Source organism: Coptis chinensis, chromosome 2 (assembly GCF_015680905.1).
Source record: "Coptis chinensis isolate HL-2020 chromosome 2, ASM1568090v1, whole genome shotgun sequence".
NCBI lineage: Eukaryota > Viridiplantae > Streptophyta > Magnoliopsida > Ranunculales > Ranunculaceae > Coptis > Coptis chinensis.
The window spans coordinates 85,134,120-85,157,987 of NC_141457.1; the positions used below are offsets into that span (position 1 = coordinate 85,134,120).

The following is a 23,868-nucleotide window of genomic DNA, read 5'->3' on the forward strand; positions in this document are numbered from 1 at the left end:
GGATGCCGCACACCGTAAATCCTCACCGGAAGCCAAATCTATGTAAGCACCGCCACTATTCGGCATAAAATATTGCGATCATCGTTCTATTTTGCGAACGGAATAATCAAACCACTATTAAATTACGCCGGGAGGGCGCCGAAGGCCATTCAAATTTTAAGCGAAACGCCCGGAAAGGGCAGCGAAGGCCATTGGATTAATCAAACGCCGGAAAGGGCCAATCACATGAGTTGTGGTAGTCGGGTTCTAGGATTTTCGTTATGTAATTTATTCAGTGTGTCATACATTAATGACTCATAAACATTTCTACTATATCGTCGCAGGTCAATTACCTTATTGCACTAAGCCATAATATCTAGAAACATCTCAATTATATCTCATAGTCACTTTCGTTCTTTCACGTGCCAATATATTATTGCACTACACCACACTCCCGTGAGCAAATATTCACCGATACTATATTAGCATCTCACATATAAAATAATGGAGTGTATATACATTTCTCCAAGATATTGCATTAATATAACTATCCCAAATTATATATATCATGTCACAATGCTTCAACGTATCGCATACATTTTTATTATAACGTATTAGGAATATAATATCTCCTAACATCTCAATATCGTCACGTGTCAAAAATACACAACATCAAGGTCAAATCTTTCTTAGATAATGACCACCCAATTATATAATATTCGACAACGTTTTATTATTACATTTATCCATATAGTCAAATATGTGAAAAACTGGAAAAGTCAACGGTCAACGGTCAAGTCAACGGTCAAACGTCAAAGTCAATAGTCGACGGTCAAAGTCAAAGTCAACACATCATGGTCAAAGTCAAAGTCAACACATCATGGTCAAATTCAACACATCATGGTCAAAATCAAAGTCAACCCATCATGGTCAAAGTCAAAGTCCAATGTCAACGGTCAAAGTCAACCCATCATGGTCAAAATCAAAGTCAAGCCATCATGGTCAAAGTCAACACATCATGGTCAACATCAAAGTCAACCCATCATGGTCAAAGTCAACACATCATGGTCAACGTCAAAATCAACACGTCATGGTCGAAGTCAAACTATCATTGTCAAAGTCCAACCGTCGTTTCCGTGTTCGACAGGTCCAGGGTCATAGCCATGGTTCATGGCTAAGGTCAATGGTGCATGGCTCATGGGATCATGACCAAGGGTAATGGTTCGGACCCAACTGGCCAAGCCCAAACCTTAGAACCCGAAAGTCAAAAAGTCCACTTATTTATTCTACCTGACCCAATTGAATCTATTTTAAGTCCTATGGACTGGTCCCAAGAAATATTAGAAACGGGCCCAAAAACAGTTAAGTGGTTCGGTCCAAAAACTTTAAATTGAACTGGTCCACAAACCAAAGGAAACGGGCCCATAGACTAATCAAACTGGCCCAAGAAAACTAGTCAGATTTTGGCCCAACCACTAAAATTAGATTTCGGCCCCAAAATGAAATAATAGAACTGGCCCAAACAAAATCGGCCCAAATAAACATTTAAACTTAGCTACGGCCCATGACCAGGCCCAAGCCCAAATCGGCTTGTTACTGTTCATCTTCCCCTCCACCAACAGCAGCCCAAATCCGGCCACCACCACCTCCACACAACCACCAATTTTGACTAGGCGGTTTTAATCCCTGCAGAAAACCCAACAACATTAACAAAGCCAAAAATCCCAACCCTTAACTCCACCATCTCCTCCAAATCTAGATCTAAAATCGCGACCTCCATTAACGCACCTCCGGAGCTTCAGTAGCACCATAAACAGCCCATACACACGCTCTACCCTACCCCATCACCAACCATCAATTTAAGGGTGTGTTTGTTATGATGGAAAGGAAAGGAAATACTATGGAAAGGAAAGGAAAATAAGAGTGGTCCATCTTTTCCATAGTTTTTAAGGCGTTTGTTTACCCATGGAAAGGAAATGGGCTTTTCCATATGGAAACAAATGGAAAAGGTTTTGTGTCTTTAGCTAACCCCTGAAATTTTTGTGGAAAGGAAAGGAAAGGAAATAGATAAATAGAAACTTACTACTAATACACTCCACTCAACAATACAATTATTCCTTTCCATAGCTTTTGCAAACAAACATGATTATTCCTTTCCCTAGTTTTTACTTTCCTTTCCCCAGTTTACCAAACACATACCATTTAAAATTATTTCCTTTCCATTCCATTCCATTCCATTCCATAGTGGACCACCCATTTTATTTCCTTTCCTTTCCATGAGTTAAAATTTAACAAACACACACTAAATACACAACCAAACCCAACAACAAAGTTTGAATATAAGCGGACGATTTACTGTAGACGCCATTAACGTCTCCACAAAGCTCCAACAGTCGACGCCATTAACGTCTCCTTCCAACCTCAATCAAACCTCCTAACCCCATTACCAACAACCCATTCAAATACCCAAACAAAATCCAACCAACAAAGTTTAATCTAAACTAGGCGATTTCTGGTCGCCATTAACAGTTCTTCAAGCTCCACTGCCCTCACTCGACATCCCCACACACACCCAAACAAACCATTCAAGCCGACGAAATCTATAAACAAACAAAACGACCGTCGACGCCATTAGCGTCTGTCGGAGTTTCAAGCTTCCGAAGCTTTAACAGTTCCAAAAAAAACCAATTTTTCCAAAGTTTCGACAGTTTAAACTCTTAATACAAATCCGAAATTTAATAAAATTTAATAACACAAATAGCACGAATTCCAATACAACGGGATAATGAACAGTATAAAAAACAAAACAGTATACGCCGATGTATGTAAACTACGAATCCGGTGAAATAGCAAAATAGCTACTCACGTATGAGCGACTCGACGAATCCTCCTAGCCCGATTAAAGGCTCCTCCACCTCCAAAGAAACCGGTTTTCTCTGCCTCCATTTTTAATATATTATTTTTCTCTTAACCCTATTTTCTAGAAAAATGTGTTTATATACTTGGGTCCGAAACCCAAGCCCAACACCGACTCGGGCCCAAAACCAGGCCCACGTATTCCGAGTCCAATCCAGCGAATTTTGAAAATAAAGAATTTAATTAATTAATAAAATAGAAAAATACGTATTTAAAAATACGGGCGTTACAAGTTCCATAGCAGCCTGTGTTGGTTATGGCACCTTATGTATAAGGGGGTTTGCATTCTGCATATTTCATTTTTGTTGCCTTCCCTAGAGTGCTGAAAATGACTTTGCATTTTAAATTGCATATGGTGTATCACAAATTAAACTTGTCGACACTAGACCCTAAGCCTAAACCTTAAACCTCTACATACTAAACCCTAAATCCCTGTAAATTAGACCCTAAAAATAAACTTTAAACCCCAATAAACTATACCCTAAGCTTGAACCCTAAAAACCTCTAGACACTAAACCCTAAGTGCATAAACCCTAAATCTCAAGACACCAAATCCTAAACCCTTATAAACTAGACCCTAAGTCTAAACCCTAAATCTCTAGACACTAAACCCTAAACCAACTCATTGTATTTCATAATAGTTGGTCGAAAATACTAAATAATAAAATTCATTTTGTGAAAAATGCATATCATTACGCATATACATTTTAAAATGCATTAATATTTTAAAATAAGTTTACTACGCTGGTGGTTTATATATTTGTGCGTATGCATTTAAAAATGCAAAATAGGTGGTTATAATTGATTAGAGCTGCTAGAGTACGCGGGATTATGGGTGCGCTGGCATCTAGAGCCTTGGTTATACTCTGCCATGCAATACACCCTCACCCCTTGCCTGATGGAGGGCCCAGATGTCATAGCGCACATACAGCCTGCGTACTTTAGAATTTGGTATAATTGATTATTTGTAAACTTTTCTAAAAGAGGCTCCCAGACCCAATTTCTTGATTGTTAATCTACCTTTGTTATTCTTCCCTAGTCTAACTAAATGATTGAATTTACAGAGAAATAAAGTGAGTGAGTTGGTTAACAAACATCGCAATAAAGAAGGCAAAAAACTGTGGCCTACTGATTCGCCGATTCAAGTTATGGACTGCCCCCAACAAGAATCATCGTATGCCCATAGTCCTAATACTTTTATATTTCTGTAAATTATTGACTCATTCTGAGGACTCTAATATCAATTATGGTTTCAGGGTGGACTATGCAATTTATGTATGCAAGTTCATGCAATGGTCGTATAAAAGAAGCAATTCCTTCTTATTCACAGCAAGCAATTGTGGAGAAAAAAATTCAAAAAGCTCATGCAAAGTTAACATACAAGATCCTGTCTGACAAGAAAAGAAGTTGGAGCTTAAAGCTTGAATAAAATGCGGTGATTGGAAAGGAAGAATGAATCACTTGAAACTGAGTGTTTCAATTTTGGATTTCAAGTTTAGTTTATAATGTATGTGAACTTGAAAGTTTGGAATTACTGTAAATTGTTCCATTAGAAATTTGATTCCTACATCGATGCTTCTGACAAACACACACTTTAATTTGCTGTTATACTAGCGAATCATTTCGATCTGCTGCGGACTTTATCATTGTTTATATAGGATCTGCTGCATTTCTTTGGAATTAAAAGATAATTGTTGGTATTCTTGAATAATCTATAAGCTACCAACATATAGCTAGCAAATATACACAAAGAAGACTATTAACTCAATGAGAAAATATCCTACATTCCAATGTTATGCTAAAACTATACATGCTTACTGCTTACAAAACCTACAAATATTGTTGCAGTACTTTGAAAAGCTTCACATTTATTTTTCTTTATCTCAGCACGAATTCAAACTATAAATCAAAAGTAATGGAGGTCAAAAACAAGCTATGCATTTCAAAATGCAAAGCAACATGACAGAGCCATTACTAATCCCCAAACCCACTAAACACCTATAAATCCTAAACACTAAACCCTAAACTCTAAACCTAGTAAACAATAAACCTTTCAGCACCTAGACAATGCTCTATAATTCACATTTTTTGTTGCACATTTTAAAATGAATTCACAGTTTCTTGTTGTGCATATAAAAACACTAAACCACATTTTAAAATGTGATTCCCAAATTTTGCAAATTTTTTAAAACAATGACTTCATAGTTTAGCCCTAAAGCCCTAAAAACTTAACCTTAAACTACCTAATCAGTAAACCAAAAATCATTTACTTTGAACCCTACACCCTAAATACCTAAACCATATACTTCAATTCACAAATTTTGTTATGCATTTTAAGATGCAAATTACAATATTTGCACTGCATTTTAAAATGCACTGTGCAGCAAGTCTTGGTGCAAATAATTCGTAATTCAAAATTAACATCGTCAAGAGTAACCAAAATTTGACAACTCTCGCAATTTTCTTAAAGTATATGAACATAAACAAGAAACAAACTTTAATAATAAAATAATATAACAGTAATCAATTGATATAACAAATCCCATATAGAAAGAAATAGAACAAATAATACATAAATGTTAATAAATTGACTAAGATATTTCTACAGGACAAGTAGCACGATTATGATAAACCTTTTGATTGCACCTATTGCACTTGTGAAGCTTCCTAATTTTCACACCCTTACTCTCTATTCTTTTGTTCCTTCTATGACCTGGAGTTCTCCTAGTTTTAGGGGGGAAAATATGAGCACCTTTATTCACCTCTAGCGGCTTCTTGTAATCAGGAACCGGCACAATGGCATGTGAGTATGACTCACGAAATGTATTCACTAAAAAATATGAATCACAGAACTTATAAACATCTTCACCAATCCGCAAATTGCATTGTAAAGCATGCGCACAAGGAAACCCTTGAATAAGCCAACGTCCACAACTGCACCTAAAACAACTCAAATCAACACAGTGAGACCGCTCAGAGTAAACTTCAAACACAAAATCAGATGATTTTGTCACTTTCCATGTCCGATCTACAGTAATGTTCTGAGCCAACACCTTCTCCATTTTAGGACACAACTTAGAACTCCATCCCCTATATTTTTTCCGACGCTTAGACATCATATCCATAATCTTAATACGAATTTTATCAACCATTGATGTAACTGGCATGTATCGTTCAACAGCTATCCAAGAATTGAAACATTCGGCAATATTCGAACACATCTCTCCGTACCTTATTCAAAAAGAAAATTTTACTAATAAATAATTAAATTAGGTAATTAAAAAAAAATCAAATAGTAGAATATTAAAATGTATCCAAATAGCAATACTTAACATGATTAAGTAGTATAAAAAACAGAATTACAATAATAGAAATAAGTACCTATTTTCTGGAAAATATGCATTAGCCCAATTCTCAAAAGGCACATCATCATTCAAATAATTATAAACTCCACTGCTAACAAGTCTCAAAACCTCCATGGCTTTCACAAATTCATCATGAGTTGCAGCATAAACACAATCTGTAAACAACTTCTCAATGTAGGAACGCCTTGTATCCATGCTTGAGACTTTTGATACTACATTCTTCTTTAGATGCCAAAGGCAGAAACTATGGTATGAGTCAGGAAAAACCTTTGGAATATATGTAACCAACCCATGATGTCTATCAGAAAAAAAAATGTAATTCTACTTTGAGGCAAAACAACCTTCTTCAAATTCTCTAAAAACCACTCCCAATTTGCGTCATCCTCTAAAACTACTATTGCAAAGGCCAATGGAAATATCCCTAAGTTAAGAATTTAAATACTTAGTAGCAATCATTTAAGTAACAACACAAACAAACAAAGTAAATAATTTGATGCTCAAATATTAAAGCAAAATTACATACTATTTAACTAAAACAACTATAAAATGAATTTTGAACATACCTTGATCAGCATTTTTCGATGTTGCCGATAACAAACAACCCTTGTATTTCACCTTCAAAAAAGTGTTATCCAAGCAGACCATAAGACGACAATAATTAAACCCATGAATACATGCCTCAAATGATATAAAAAGTCTCACAAACTGGTGTGTATTCTTGTCTAACTCTAACTGAATATGACTACCAGGGTTGGTTTTCTGTAAAGCATTAGTATACCATTCCAACAGTGTATAAGAAAAAGCATCATCCCCATATACCTCCTTCATAGCCAATTCTTTACCTATACGTGTACGCATAATAATAAGTCAAATCCAATCCATAATCTCTTTTGAATTCTTTTATTATGTCTTCGGGTTTCAATAATGGGTTGTCCTTCATTTGATCAATAACAACACTCTTCACAAGTTTACTCGTCATCCTAGGATTCAATGAATCCTAAAATCAGCACCACATGTATGATTAGATTCCATTTTAGTTATTTCAAATAATTGGGTAATCTGAAACCTCGCAGTTGCACGAATTCTCCAAGGACACCCCATCTCCATATAGTTACAACAAATCGCCATCACTAAATAGGGGTTATTCTTTTTCAGCTTGTAAACAAATCCATTCTCATTGCAATATTTCAATAAAATATTCCTAAATTCAACCGCACCGCCAGAAAACCTTTGTCCAACCCCAGTAATCAATGTTGCCCACAAACTAGATTTCAAAGGTTTGCATACTTCCGGAGTTGGTGCAAACAACATGCTCCAATTCTCAACCTCATCACAAATCAAATTTTGAATTGAGTAATCCAAACCAACAAAAATCTTAAAGGAGGAAATTCCTTTTACACAAAGAAATAAAACTAATGATTGTAACTCAGAATCAGTATCAATTGAAGATTTTTTCTCATCACGAATCAAATAAAGCTTACAAGCCAATGGGGTAACATCTCTCCATTTATCATATATGTTGCGCTTTAGTGCGCTAACTGTAGAATCCAACCCAATACGAATAGCAAGTGTATCATACAGATATGATATCACAGCAAAAATACGATTATCCTTTTGAATTGCATGTGTATCATTTGTATATGAAATCAAAGACAACTCAGTATTTTCCATTTCAACTGCACGAAAAAAAAAACGTTCTTCTTATGTCTGTATGAAATATGAGTGAATTAACAATTCAAAACAATTCCATTTCAACACAATATGCACTTATATGAAATATGAGTGAAATAACAATATAATGAATTTTAAAATGAGAAAAGAGTCTGACCTTTTAATACCGGAATACTGACGGAATTTATGAACACTGAGATTGTGGAAGAAATAAAAAGGAGGAAATTAAGTGAAGAATATGAATTAGAGAGTTTTTTTTTTAGTGAAGTTTTTTTTTTTTTTTTTTTTCTATGAAAAACGGTTAAAGGGTAAAAAGATAAGAAGGAAAAATTTGAAAAAAAAAGTTTCGCGGGGGGTCTCGAGTCATATCCTCAAATTTGAAAATATTTTAAAAAATAACGACTTTTAGTAATGAAAATAACCAAAATGGTATTAAAACCCAAAAATAATACTTCCATGTCTTTAAAACTAATTTTATTTTTGAAGCAGCTCTGTAGCCCAATTTCTTGCTCCAGCATCTGGGCCCTCTAATAACCAAGGAGGTGGGCGTGTATTGCCCCACAAAGTCTATAACTAAGGGACGAGATGACTGCGCACGCATACATCTCGCGTACTCTAATAACCAAGGGGGTGAGGGTGTACTTATTAGGCCTTTAAATCATGCTCGAACCTCTTTTATCATTGGGCCGACTTCCAAAGGGTTATAAACCAAATCCTTGCCCCCCTAAGATTGCTTAAGGAAAATCATGATTGGAAGACCGACATCGAATATGATGATCACTTCATCATAAAGAACATTTAGAATTTGAGAAGATGATTTACAAAGAAACAAAAAGAAAAGGAAAAGGAAAAATAGTCGCTTTTTTGGCATGCATCTCAAAACTAGCCGGAAATCTCCCTCGTTTACAAGCCTAGAAAACAATGTTTTGATGGAATCATCTAAAATTTTCAGAATTGCTACCTCTGGTGCTTTTCGCTTATTACAATCATGACCAAAATAAAAAAAAAATGTAATATCTTATGTAATAGAAGGGTAAAAAGGTCATTTGGATGCCCCCCATTTACAATAAAATTCATACATCACCATTTTTTGTTCCAATAATACCCTCTGCCAAATAACATATTTACAATTTTGTCCAGTACAAATTACAGTTGAAATTTGACATTTCCAAACCGAAATTTCAGCTGAAATTTGAACATATTCAAAAATTTAGAATTTCACTTTTTTTTTGTTTTTGTTTTTTTTTCTTCTATCGACCCAACACATATTTTTAAAAAATAAAATTTTCTCTCACATGGGTCACACATATGGGTCCTATATATATATACTTTTTTATTTTTTTAATAAAGTGGAATTTTGTTGATAAAATATACAAATAATTAAGACAAACATGCTATAAACTGAACTGCAAGTCTTTTCTAAATGGCAAATCCTATCCTCTTAAATACAAACTCGTTAGAGCCAACTGTCATTTCGTTATTGTGTATAACTTTCTACAATTTCTTAAGGAGTTCAACATATTGTTGTGCCAAGAAACCGAAAGTGTTGAAACTAAACGGAATAAAACAATGTTGGTTAATCATACAAGTTTCCTCATTCTTCTCTAACTATCTTCTCTGTCGTTGCTCTATTAGCTGTTTCTCGCACCTCAAAACCCCCATTCTCAAGCCCTACAAACGGAAAGACCCTAATTACATCAACACATGCATGTTTTCCATCAGACTAACTGTAGATCAAGGCATCCGCAAGCTAAAGTGTTAATTTGTCATCATTTGGATCAGTGAGAAAATTGACGGGACTTCCTTCTTCATTTGTACCCCAACCCTCCAAAAAATATTATACAAAATGTCTATAATGTGCTGCATGGTCCCCAAAAGCTTCTAGTTTACTCTTTTTGCTAGGAGGGCAAATGCCTCCATCAGAATACAAAAAGATCATGAGATGGTACCGGAGAATAGCACGATACTCCACCGACAACATATGCATGTAGTCCAAGTCCCTCAGCAAGCATAAAATCTCTTGCATGATCTGACTGCATACATCCAATGATTGCTTTTTGAAGATGAGTAGATAACTCGAGCTCAACTTCTTCTAAAGACTAGCAACAATCTTACCGTATAAAGTTTCTGTCAAAATTTCTACACATTTATTTTCAAAGTATAATAATGCTACTCACTTTTTATTTTTATATTTCATGTAGGTTACAAAAAAAAAGTACTTGATAACCTTTTTGGTTATTTTAATTTGGATTAGGATCCAATAATCCATGTTTAACCCTAAGAGCATTCATGCATGGTAATTGGTACCGAGCAGGCGAGCATGCTAAATAATGATAAGCCCGTTCCAAATCCACTATTCAAAATCTGATTCTCAGTGTACACGGGGTGGCTTGTTTTGTTTAATTTGCACAAACTTAGAAAATTGAGCAAATCCCACATCTTGACTATGCAACACACACTTTTCTTTTTGGATAAAACTCTTAAATTCTAATTATAATTCCCGTAAAATAATTGCTTATGAATACCTAAAGTTGAAAAAACAATTATCGTTTATTTCCTTTTAGCAAGGATATGAACAAATGCATTCCTGAAGTACGTCCTTGCAAACTCCATTTCCGTTGTGGTGGTGTGTGCACTGTTCTCGACAAACTAGAGGCTTACAACCATCTGCTCGGAGAATCACCATAACGTACAAGTGCGTAAAACCATGATTAAGTAATCTCAATAAATTATGAAGATAAACTATAAATTAAAAACTAGCTTTCGACCCTGTCCTACGAACGGGTGTCATTATATTAAATTATTGTAAAAAATATTAGCAACTATGCATAGCTATGAGATATGAAAATTATATTAATTAGTCATTCAAAATTTTTGCACCACTCTCTATAAAAAAGAAGCATCAAACCTTGATAAAATTCATTGACTTCTTTTTGTTGTTAGGTTTAATAATAGAAGTTTGATTAAAGTTTTATGAAAATGCCCAATGTGACGAAGATAATATTGAAGCTACTTGAATAGCATGACGTTCTTAATCATAATATAAAAAAAAAATGATAAACACTTCTTAAAATGCAAAACTATATTTGTCGAGATATTTATTCTCCCTACATATAATACAAATATGTTTTAGGGTTATTAGTTCAATGCATTTGCATCAAGTTTCTGATTTTCCATTAATTATTCTTTGAGGTTAGTTCAATGTAGTACATTGCATTCAGTTTCTAATTTCTCATTAATTATTCTTTGATGTTAGTTCAATGCAGTTCCATCAAGTTTCCGATTTCCCATTAATTATTATTTGAAGTTAGTTCAGTGAAATTGCATCTACTTTATAATTTCTCGTTAGTTATTCATTAAGGTTAATTCAGTACAGTTGCATCCAGTTTTTGATGTTTCGTTAATTAGTCTTTGAGATTAGTTCAATGCATTTGCATCCAGGTTCCAATCTCCCGTTAATTACTCTTTGAGATTAGTTCAATACATCTGTATCTAGTTTCTGATTTTCCGTTATTTATATTTTAAGGTTAGTTGAATGCAGTTGCATCCCATTTCCGATTCCCATTATTTATTTTTTAAGGTTAGTTCAATGCAATTGCATCCAGTTTCCAATTTCTCGTTAATTATTACTTGCGGTTATTTCAATACATTTGCATCCAATTTTCAATTTCATGTTAATTGTTCTTTAAGGTCAGTTCAATGCATTTGCATCCAGTTTTTGATTTCTGGTTAATTATTCTATGAGATTAGTTTAATGCATTTGCATCTATTTTCTGATTTCTCGTTTATTATTTGATAAGATTGTATTTGCATCTGGCTCCCGATTCCCAATTAATTATTGTTTGAGCTTATTTCAATGAATTTGCATTCAGTTTCTGATTTCCCGTTAATTATTTCTTGAGATTAGTTCAATGCATTTGCATCCAATTTATTATTTATGCTTTGAGGTTAGTTCGATGCAATTACATCCGGTTTCTGATTTTCCGTTAACTATTCTTTGAGGATATTTCAATGCATATTTGCATTTAGTTTCTGATTTCCCACCAATTATTCTATGAGGTTAGTTCAATGCAGTTACATTCGGTTTTTGATTTTCTGTTAATTATTTTTTGAGTTTAGTTCAATGCATTTCCATCCAATTTCTGGTTTCCCATTAATTATTATTTGAGGTTTGTTTGATGTATTTGCAGACCGTTTACGATTTCCCATTAAATATTTCTCAAGGATTTACATCCAATTTCTAATTTTTCGTTAGTTATTCTATGACGTTAGTTTAATGCAATTGCATCAAGTTTCCGATTTCTAGTTAATTACTTTTTGAGTTTAGTTTATTGCATTTGCATAAAGTTTTCAATTTCCCTTTAATTACTCTTTGAGCTCAGTTATGTATTTGAATCCAGTTTTCGATTTCCTTTTAATTATTCAATGTGGTGTGTAATACCAATTCTTCTACTAATCCATTTGTAGTGTCCTTGCAAACATGACATAAAAAATAATTATATTTGATTTACTATGTTGGATCACCAAAGATTATCCAGTTTTCAATTTTCCGTTAATTATTCTTTAAATTATGCATGACTCACTATGTGGAATCTGCAAAGATTATCTATGAACAGGTATTGTTATATTAATTATTCTAAAAAATATTTGCAAATATGCATAACTATTATATATTAATATTATATTGATCACTCATCCAAATTTCTTATAACGTGAAAATCTCACTCTCCATTAAAAAAAAAACTCACATTTGATAAAACTTTCCAACTTCATTTTGTTGTTTAATAATAGAAGTTTGATTGAAATTTTGTGAGATTGCCTAATAAGGCGAAGTTCATATATATTGACACTACTTGAATGCAAGGAGTTACCAATCATACGAAAAGAGTGTTACAACCCAAACCTTGTTACTCTTACTATCCCTCAATCTTCTATCACTATTCTCTCCCCTCTCTCCAATGGCCGCTCCTCTCCTCTTTTTTTTCTTCTTTTTCCCCCTCTTCCCTTCTCTTCTCTTTCTCTTTATATCGATTCCTTTCTCCATTCGGGCCCTCCACCTGTCCCTCCATCTCGCGGTCCCCTTCTCTACGCGTGTAGGGTTTCCGTACTGCGGCCATGTGACTTAAGCGGTGATCCAAGATAATGCAGCGTTTTGATACCTTTCGTTGACTCGGGCGCATCCTCCCTTTGATACTTCGGGCCTCCATACTACCCCTACAGATGCCTCCTCTCGAGTCCGCGACCATTTGGTGATCGGGGAGTCGAGAGTCCACAACGTCACGTTTCCATCCGCGGTCCCAAAAGATTCTTTTTCACCGCTGGACTCACGAGTCCCATCGCAATTATAACTTGCGCCCCCTCATTTCTTGCGCATCCACGCGTCACTCCCTGACTGATCCCTTTTAGTGTCGCCTCGATTTCAGCCCCCTTCAATTACTCTTTTGCCCCTTCCTCTTATAAAAAGCCCGCTCGATTCTTTCTCTCCTCCATTCAGTCTTTCATTTTCTTCCTATTTGCTCTCCCTTTCTCTCTACTCTTCCCCCTGATTAGCTACTCCGTTCACGCGCGCGGCTGTCCTTCCAGTTTTCTTTTGCTGAGGGTTTTGTTCCTGCTACTCCCCCTTCCCTCAGGTTGGTCCCTTTTCCTTTTTAATCCATTTATTGCTATATTGCGTGTTTCTCTCTTGAGTTTGAGACTGTTCGGTTTCTTCTCTCTCCCACCTGCCTTGACTGTGTAACTTCTTCCTTGAATTCGATGTCGGCTTCCAGATCCGACACCTCGTCCTCCTCCCCGTCCCGCGGTGTCGCCTCCCCCCCCCCACCCCGACCAGATCGGGGCTCCTTCCACCTCTGGGCGCCCCTTTGCCCTTCCACCGCCCCCTCCCCGCAGCCGCAGACCTAATCTTGAAGCTGTTAAGGCGGCTTATGGCATACCCGCTGACGTCATATTAGAGCATGTCCCTGCCTTAACCTACTACCCCCACTTGGTTCCCTACAAGCCGGGCTGTCTAGTTGCCACGATAGGGCAGATTGTAGCCGGCCTCCGTTTGCCCCTCACCCGTCTTGACATCGAGGTGTGCAATCACTTCAACATCCCTCCTTGCCAAGGCATCGGCAATTTCTGGAGGGTTATGTATGCTGCGAACTACTACAACCGGTCCGAAGTCCCCAAAATAACAGTCCGCGACATGACTACTCATTTTTACATAAAAAAGAGCACCAAGGATGTCAGTGTGGGATACCACTCTTTCTGCGTTCGACCTAGAAAGCAACACTTTATACTCCGTGTCACCTCCTTGAACAAGTTGTGGCACCATTACCCTCTTTACATCTCTGGGAACTTCCTCTCTGCGGATCTTCCTCCCGACTTGAACCTTAATCACCTGGCTTTTCTCCCCAGCGGTGAGTCTGCCTATCTACTAATCCCCTTGGTGTAGGTCTTTTTTGTTCCCTCTTCTGACTTGAACGTTTTCTTTTTCAGGTTGGCGTCCGGACTCGAAGTCGCGGCCCTACGATAGTTTCTTTTCCACCACCTTCCGGAAGATTCGCGACCTGGGACAGGCACAATCCGCGGTACTAGGGATTGATCCTGTCACTGCCACTCCCCTCCTTTCCGATCCTCAGCTGAAACTCATTGGAAAATATTGTTTCCCATTTTATCGCCCCCCACCGCCCAAAGAGAGAAAGCCTCGGGATACACCCCCTCCCAAGAAGAAGCGCCACCCCAAGAAAGCTTCCCCCCGCCACAGACCAATCCGCAGTCCCTCACCTTCATCCTCCGCTTCTCCACCTCATTCCGTTGACCCTCACCCTTACCGGTCCCTGACCACTTGGGAAGATCAATACTCTTCTCCTCATTCGCTTTCCACTACTTCTCCTCATCCCGACATGGGCCCCTGGCGTAAGCTCTTCGACGGCGGCGACTTCGGGGCGATGAGGAGGTCTCCGTTGTTGTCCCTACAGCCGCAGCTCAATCCTCTCCTCCTCCGGCTTCTAAACGTCCGCGGACTTCTGCGTCTGGAGAGGACCCCGCCCATCAATCCACTGACCACCCTACTACTCCCGCTCGTGCCGAACAGCGGCCTGGGAAGGAGGTGGCTCCCCGCTCCGAAAGAGGGGGGACTGAGCCCATTCCTACTTTCTGCCCCACATTCAAGGTTCGAAACCACACTCTCAACATCCGCGATTTGGCCTTGGACAACGCCGCCGTGGCCTCCTCTCTGTTCTACGGGTCTCATCTTCCTAGAGACATGGCATATGCTGACGGGGGAACGTTTGACTCTCACCGGACCTCCTTTTACAATGGTTGGGAGAAGGTACTCTCTCCTTCGTACTGGGTGTCTTTCCCTTCCTTCCTCTGAATACTCTAACTACAGTTACTTCTTTTCAGATGAGCTTGGACATCTCCTATATGATCCGAGGCCTTTTTGGTGCAAGGGCCAGGATCGACCAGTTGGACGGTGACGTTGCCCGCCTAAAGAAAAGGAATGCGGCCGCGGACATGGAGAAGCTCAGGGCCCAGGATGAGCTGAAGACTGCTGAGGCCGCCCACCTCGCTTACATGGATAAGGTTAATGACCGCCTAAGTAATCAGCGGGAAACCCTCCTAGCTCAGCATACCGCCGCTCTGGCCTCCCTCTCTGAGAAGCACCAGGCTGAAATGTTGGCCCTCCATAAGCAGCACGACGCTGACATGGACGAGCTCCAGAATCACTTCCGTGCCCAGGCCGACAAGAGAGTGGCCAAGAAGATCAAGGAGGAGCATGAGCGGCTTGTCAAAGAAGGACGGCTTCTCCCTGAAGCCCAGACCGCTGACCCCCCTTCTGAGGTTGCTGTACCACCTCCGGAATCTGCTCCCGGGGTCGATGAGGTCGCTGTCTTAGTGGCCGGGGTGATAGACGCTGCTGCGGATGCCGTCCTCGAAGAAGCCGCCGAGTCAGTGATCCATGAAGCTGCTTAAGTGTGTTTTGCTTGAAATGGCCTATTTTGTGCCCCGGCCAGGCTTCTTTTATTGCAATTTGTAGTACTTCTGATACATTCCATTTTATTTTTACTCTCTCTGGTTGAGGATAACTGATTGTGGATATATCATATATTTTGTCTTTGTGAATTCCAAGTGCCCTTGTCGGTACCCGATATCAGCATGACCTTAGCGACAGTGAACCTCTATCATCGTCTTCACCCGTTGGGTCGGGAGCACTCGCTCTCTCTGCCCCATGTTAGGGTCGGGGCCCCGCCCTAGCTCTACACATGTCGGACCCCTTGTCCGCGGATAGAGGAAGCCTCTTCGCTTCCTCTTGCCGGCATCTCATATCTTGTCCGGGGCGACTCCTCTCGCCCCGGCTCGCGTGAGATCTCGCACCCGTCGTGGACACTCTTTTTGCCCCGACTGAGTTTTAGACCTCTCGTCCTCGGAAGGCTCCCCCCTTCCATTCCCTTTACTCTGAAGGCAGTAACAATTCATGCGACACTATTCATCTCAAAAGTGCTAAGGTTTTATTTATGTACAACTAGCTCATGCGGTTTGACCACTCTCATTACATTTACTCATGAAATTTTTAGCGACTTTACATTCCACGGTTTTTCAACCGTTTTTCCCTTCAAGGTTCGCAGAACCTGTAGGTGCCCGATCCTCCCACCTCAACCACCACATAAGGCCCTCCCATGTTGGACCCAGCTTTCCCTCGCTCACTTTCTTGGTGTTGGGGGTCACCCGCCGAAGTACCTTGTCTCCCACCTTAAAGCTCCTTAGCTTCACTTTTTTGTTGTACTGCCGTTGGAGGCGGCGATGGTACTCTTCTAATCGATCGCGTAGCGGTGTCTCTTCTTTCTTGCCTAGATTCATATCTCGGCGGGATGCCCCGGTTTGATCCATCCTCGACGGCTAAGGTTCTAGTGGTCGCTGCCACCAGCTCTGTTGGTATCACGACCTCCACACCATATGCTAACGAAAAGGGGGTCTCCATTGTAGTGGTCCACGGAGTTGTCCGATATGCCCACAGTTCCTGATTGAGCTCGTCGGCCCAGGACCCCTTCTTGCTTTCCAGCTTTCTCTTGAGATTGTTTAGTATTTGTTGGAGGATTCCGCCTGCCCATTGCCCTCGGGGTTGTACGGGGCCGAGAATCCCTGCTTCACATGATAAGCCTGCAGAAAACTCCTAACTCTTGATCCCGTGAACTGCGTCCCGTTATCTGCAATAATAGCATGCAGCAACCCGAAACGACAAATAATATTCTCCCACAAGAACTTGATTACTTGGACCTCCTTTACCACTTGCAGGGGCACGGCTTCGATCCACTTTGTAAAATAGTCTGTCGCGACCAACAGAAACCTCCTCTTACCTCGGGCCGTTGGCAGCGGCCTCACTATGTCGAGGGCCCACATTGCAAATGACCATGGGCTAGATACACAGTGCAGCGGCTCTGCTGGGGCCCATATAAGTTGAGAGAATCTTTGACATTTCTCACACTTTCTGGCGAACTCTACAGCGTCTCTTTTCATGTGCGGCCAAAAATAACCTTGTGTTAGCAACCTGTGTACCGTTGTTCGGCCCGCGGAATGGCTCCCACAGTCTCCTTCGTGTAGCTCCCTGAGCACCTCTTGAGCCAGCTTTGGCCCCAAACATTTCAACAAAGGCCCGTTGAAGTTCCTTCGATATAATTCTCCTCGAATCAGTGTGTACCTCCGAGACGCCTGTTCCAACCTCCGCCTTGCTCTTGGGTCGGTCACCTCAACCCCCTCCAAGAACTGCTTGAAAGGTCCCATCCATCCATCATCTCCCTCCGCCGCGATCATTACCTCTAATCTTTCCTCGGTACTTGGCCTGCTCAACTTCCTTATCTCGATTGTCCTTTCCTCAGATCCTGGAATGGCTGCGGCCACGTAATCCAGAGCATCGGCGTGGCGGTTTTCCCCGCGGTTTAGATGGATGAAACGGATTTGGTCGAACTTCGAGGCCCAAGCCCGCAGGACTCCCAAATACCTTGCCATTCTAGGACATCGAGCCGCGAACCCTCCATTCGCCTGGCATACCACCAAATTGGAGTCGGAGTATACGGTGAGTTCCTTCACGCCCAGTTCTACTGCCATTCTCATGCCCGTGATCACAGCTTCATATTCCGCCTCGTTATTTGATCTGCAAAATCGATTTCATCATCTCGTTTCTAACCTATTGTTCTCCGGGTGACCGATTTACCGCGCCTATTTATTCCGCTGCATCCGTTGCCGAACCATCGGCAAACACCCTCCAACCATTCTCGCACATCCCAGGGGTTCAGACAATCCAGTTCCTCCTCTCTCTCGGGCTCCAAAACCATCTCCTCCCCCCAGGTAGGATCCTCTGCAGGGAACTCCGCCAATAATTCCGCCACTGCCTGAGCCTTCTCCGCCGTCCTAACTTGATACTGAATCTCATATGAACTAAGCATCACGGCCCATTTCAGCATTCTCCCTGATTTTTCAGCCCTCAGAGCCTGCTTGAGGGGCAAGTTGGTCACCACAATTACTGCGTGGGCTTCGAAATAGGGCTTGACCGGCGGGCCGAGAACACCAAGGCGAGGCGTGCTTCTACCTTTCCCGTACCCTAGTCTCTACGTCTAATAAGGTCTTGCTCTGGAAGTACACTGGTCTTTCTACTATATCCACTACCCGGACGAGGACTGAGCTGATCGCATAATCTGTGACACCCAAGTACAAAAACAATTTTTCCCGCCCGGACGCGACAACAGCGGTGTTTCCTCTAGATACCTCTTAAGCCCCTGGAACGCATCTTCGCACTCCGCTGTCCATTTGAAATCCGTGGTGTTTCTCAACAGTCGATACAGCGGCCTACATTTGTCGGATGACTTTGAAATAAATCTGTTGAGAGCTGCGGCTCTACCTGCCAACCGCTGCACCTCCTTCACTGTTTGCGGCAACGACATCTCCACCAGCGATCTTATCTGTTCGGGGTTTGCCTCTATTCCCCCATTTGTCACAATGTAATGTAAATTTTCCTATGGTGACTCAAATGTGCATTTCTGCGGGTTGAGTTTCGGGTTGTGGACCCGCATATCTGGAACGCGTCTCCTTCAACCCCTCCGTGCTCTGGATTCGACATGCTTTTCTCCACCATATCATCGATGTATATCTCGATACCCGCCGGATCTTGCCCTCAAACATTTTCTCCCAACCCATTTGGGCGTAGCCCCCGCATTCTTCAACCCAAATGGCATCCTCGTATAGCGGTGGGGTGCCTCCTTCCACCACGAATGATGTCTTTTTCCTTATCAGGTCCATACATCGCAACCTGGTTGTACCCATGGATGCATCCATAAATGAGAATATGGTGAACCCGCCGTCCCGCGTCTACCAATTCGTCCCACTCGCGGCATAGGATAGCGTCGCCCGGACACTCCATGTTTACATCCGTGAAGTCAACACACATTCGCACCTTCCCATTTTTCTTTGGAACCACGACTATATTGGACAACCACTCCGTGAACTCCACCTCTCTTATGATCCCTGCACTCTTTAGCCTGGCAACCTCTTCCCGGATTCCTTCAGCGTATTTAGCTCTCATTCCCCTCATCTTCTGTCTCACTGGCTTCGCGTCCTCCCTCATATGTAGTCGATGACATGCGAATCCCGGATCCAAGCCTATAACATCATCTATCCCCCAGGCGAATACGTCCTTGTTCTCCACCAAACACTGCACCAACTTATCCTTCCACTCGCTCGTCAGCCTCGATCCAATTGATGTCAACTTCTCCTCTCCGCCCTCTCCCAGGTCCACTATTTCTGTTTCATCTAAAGTCTTTGGAACCATCGCGGCCTCTTCCGCCCCCTCCACGGCCCCGCACTGTAATTACTATGCCGATCTCTTCCTAAGGTTCACCGATCCACACCCCGGCTCGCAGGACATCCTCTTAATTGTGTTCTGGTGACTGTTCTTGGAGGCCACCTGATCTCCGCGGACCTCGTATGTTCCCGTAGGGGTAGGGAAGTGTATGACTTGATAATAGGTCGAGGGTACCGCTCTCATCTCATGTATACATCTCCTCCCCAGGATCGCGTTGTATTGGGAATTGGAGTCGACCACCATAAATCTCGAGAACACCGTCACCGGACCCGTTGTTACCGGCAGCAAAAGTTCACCCATAGGCTCTGTGACGCTCCCATTGAACCCATACAAACTGGTCCGCGAGGGCCTTAGTTGCCCCGGGTCTATCCCCATCTCCACAAAAGCTCCCTTGAACAGCAAATCCACGGCGCTGCCACAGTTAATCAGGACTCTTTTGACCACATAATTACCCATTGCTACCGTGATGACTAGCGCGTCTTCATGTGGAGTATCCACGGTTCGGAGATCTGCACTGGAGAATGCAATCCTCTCTTCCCCGTCTGTTATTAGCTCTGTGCCGTACCTCTGCCCTCGGTGGGACTCATTGACTTGTTGAATGCTCGCTGTCCTCCTGACCTTATCCCAGTGGGCATTGTGACTCAGTGCTTCCCCACTGAAGATAACGTTTATGGTTCCCAATATTCTTCCCGCGTTGGGCACCGGCTCCTTATTTTGTGGTTCCGCTACAAACTCCCTCATCACTCCCTTCTCAACTAACCTCTGAACCAACCATTTTAAGGCATAGCAGTCGTTTGTTCCATGATTGTGCACCTGGTGATATTCGCAGTATGGCTTGTTAGGCATTTCGGCGGGAAATGTCCGCGGCCCTTCATATCCCGACACATTTTTTTATCAATGGCAGTATCTCGCTCAACGGTCTCGCTAAGGGCACTTGTTCCACCTCGCGATATGGCTTTTTCTCCCTCTGCTCCCTGCGCGCCATTTCTCTCCCCCTCCGCGGCCGTGATGGCTGACCGCGATACCTCTCCCCACCTCTGTCTTCTCCCTCTGTCTTTCTGCGCTCCCTTCCTTTTTCCACCGCTGTAACTGCCTTGGCTCCCCTCTTTGAGTCTTTCTACATAGTGTCCTCGTATCTGATATACTTCTCTACCCGCGGATATAACTCGTGCAATGTTGCAATCTCATTCTTCGCCGTGAGATCGGTGTACGCCGTCCCGGTCGCGACCCCTCGACGCGCTATTACCGCCGTCCTCTCATCCAAATTTTCCACTTTAAGTGTTTCCGCCTTGAAGCGACATAGGTACTCCCTGACTGATTCGGTGGACCTTTGTCTGACATTAAATAAGGCCGCGATGTCTACCACGCTTCTCTTCTGATGTATAAAGTGATCAACAAATGCTTGCTCCAACTCTTGGAAATTGGTTATGCTCCTTGACGGCAACCGATAGTACCAGTCGGAAGCCCCCCTTTTAAGACTAGCCGGGAACATCATACACCGCAGACCATCGTACCTCGCCTCTTGCCAGAGAGGCATCTGTTGCCGAAAGTGATGGATGTGATCTGCTGGGTCTCCCGTTCCGTCGTATCTCTCAAATCTTGGCTGATTGAAGCGCTTTGGCACCTCGAAGTCCATATCGATCGCTGCCGGGTTTGCGGTTCGATCCCGCCACCACCGACGGGATGACCGCCCGTTTGAACTTTTGTTTGCAGAAGATTCGCCTCCCGGTCGTTGTTTATCATTTGTTGGACTTGCTCCATCGTTAATCCCCCAATCACCGGGTTGTCCACCAGAGTCGGTCCCTGTTCCTCCTCCTCTTCCGCCTTCTCGTTCTCCGATTCCTCCCCTGTCTCTTCCCCGGACTCCTCCTCACTCCTCTCTCTTTCTCTTCTCAGCTCCTCATTTTCTTCCCTCAGCCTTTCAATCTTTTCCCGCATAAGCCGAGCTTCTTCTCTCTCCTTCCTCCCCTCGCTCTTCCCCTTCCTCCACCGCCCCCGGCATTTGTTCTAGGACTCTTACCTTCCGAGGTCTACCCCGCCTTCTTTGGTGCCATTTCTACCTCCCCACGGATGAAGCCAAATGTTACAACCCAAACCTTGTTACTCTCACTATCCCTCAATCTTCTATCACTATTCTCCCCTCTCCAATGGCGCTCCTCTCCTATTTTTTTTCTTCTTTTTCCCCCTCTTCCCTTCTCTTCTCTTTCTCTTTATATCGATTCCTTTCTCCATCCGGGCCCTCCACCTGTCCCTCCATCTCGCGGTCCCCTTCTCTACGCGTGTAGGGTTTCCGATCTTTCGCGACCCATGTGACTTAAAGATGATCCAAGATAAGCGGCTTGATACCTTTTCGTCGACTTCGAGCATCCTCCCTTTGATACTTCGGGCCTCCATACTACCCCTACAAAGAGAAATGATAAACACAATTCTAAATGCAAAACTATACTTATTGAGACATTCTCACAACATATAATCCAACTATGTTTTGAGGTTAGTTCAATGCATTTGCATTCAGTTTCTGATTTTCCATTATTTATATTTTGGGGTTAGTTCAATGCAGTTGAATCCAATTTTCGATTCCAGTTATTTTTTTTTAGGTTAGTTCAATGCGGTTGCATCTAGTTTTCGATTTCTCGTTAATTATTCTTTGCAATTAGTTCAATACATTTGCATCTAATTTCCAATTCCTTGTTAATTGTTCTTTGAGGTCAGCTCAATGCATTTCCATCCAATTTTTGATTTCCCGTTAATTATTCCGTGAGATTAGTTTAATGCATTTGCATACAGTTTCTGATTTCTCGTTTATTATTTGATAATGTTGCATTTGCATATAGTTTTCGATTTCCCGTTAATTATTGTTTGAGGTTAATTCAATGAATTTGCATCTAGTTTCTAATTTCCTGTTAATTATTTCTTGAGGTTAGTTCAATACATTTGCATCCAGTTTATTTTTTAAGATTAGTTCAGTGCAGTTGCATCCGGTTTCCGATTTCCCGTTAATTATTCTTTAAGATTAGTTACACGCATTTGCATCATGTTTCTAATTTATAATTAATTTATCTTTGAGGTTAGTTCAATGCAATTGCATCCAGTTTTCGATTTCCAGTTAATTTAATTTTTGAGGGTTAGTTCAATGCATTTGCATCCAGTTTTCAATTTCCTAACAATTATTTTTTGATATTAGTTTGATGTATTTGCATCCAAGTTTTGATTTACCGTTAATTATTCTTTGAGATTAGTTTAATGCAGTTGTATCCATATTCTGATTTTTTTATTAATTACTTTTTAAGATTAGTTTAATGCTTGCATTTGCATCCAGTTTCCGATTTCCCGTTAAATATTATTTGAGGTTAGTTCGATGCAATTGCATCCAGTTTTCGGTTCCCCATTAATTGTTCTTTGACGTTAGTTTCATTCAGTATTATATATGTTTTACAATATTTGTCATTATTATTTTGCCGTTATTTTTTTTTTCATTTTCTATTATATATTTTGTGATATTATTTTTTGTATAATTTAATTTTCCAAATGTAATTTGTTTTGGTTTGGTATATAATTTATTTAAGCCGAACGTCCACTTTAACTGAATCTCGTTATATATATATAGTGTTGAAAATATATATAGTGTTGAAAATATATAAATTTATAAATTTAATTGGAATATGTCGTAATTATTGTGGTCAGAATAGTGATTTTTGGAATCCTTGACTATGAATAAATGTTTAAATCCCATTGTGGATGACGCATCAAATCGAAAGGATTTTAGGAAAATCGTTTTCGGTGGAAACTATTATTTTTATCAATTTAGTTTTTTGTCTCATATTTTTTTTTCGTAATTAACTATATTGTTTAGGAAAAGTTGGAGACTCGGTGAAACTCTATATGAGATTATTTTTCTGTAATTAGTTATAGTATTTAGGAAAAGTTAGAGACTCTCTGAAACTTTAGATGGGATTGTTTTCTTATTTATATCATACTTTTTTATAAGTAGTAATAGAGTTTAGAAAAAACTGGAGTCCCTGCGAGTGTTCCAAAAAATAGACTAGTGAGAGTATAACTATAATATAGATCTAAGGAATTGAAATACGTCGTAATTAT

At 40.8% G+C, this 23,868-nt stretch overlaps 2 protein-coding genes across 2 annotated transcripts; both read right to left on the reverse strand.

Moving 5' to 3' along the window:
• Nucleotides 1-1,572: 1,572 nt before the first annotated feature.
• On the reverse strand, nt 1,573-7,118 carry LOC147518478 (uncharacterized). Its single transcript, XM_086593927.1, has 5 exons — nt 6,824-7,118; nt 6,602-6,681; nt 6,277-6,482; nt 5,658-6,126; nt 1,573-1,665 (listed from the first exon to the last, which is right to left on the reverse strand). Exons 1-5 carry the CDS (start codon nt 7,116-7,118, stop codon nt 1,573-1,575), a joined length of 1,143 nt encoding a protein of 380 aa, XP_086450053.1.
• Nucleotides 7,119-19,128: 12,010 nt separating this feature from the next.
• On the reverse strand, nt 19,129-19,737 carry LOC147518479 (uncharacterized). The gene has a single exon (XM_086593929.1). The coding sequence runs from the start codon at nt 19,735-19,737 to the stop codon at nt 19,129-19,131; it is 609 nt and encodes a 202-aa protein (XP_086450055.1).
• Nucleotides 19,738-23,868: the final 4,131 nt, after the last annotated feature.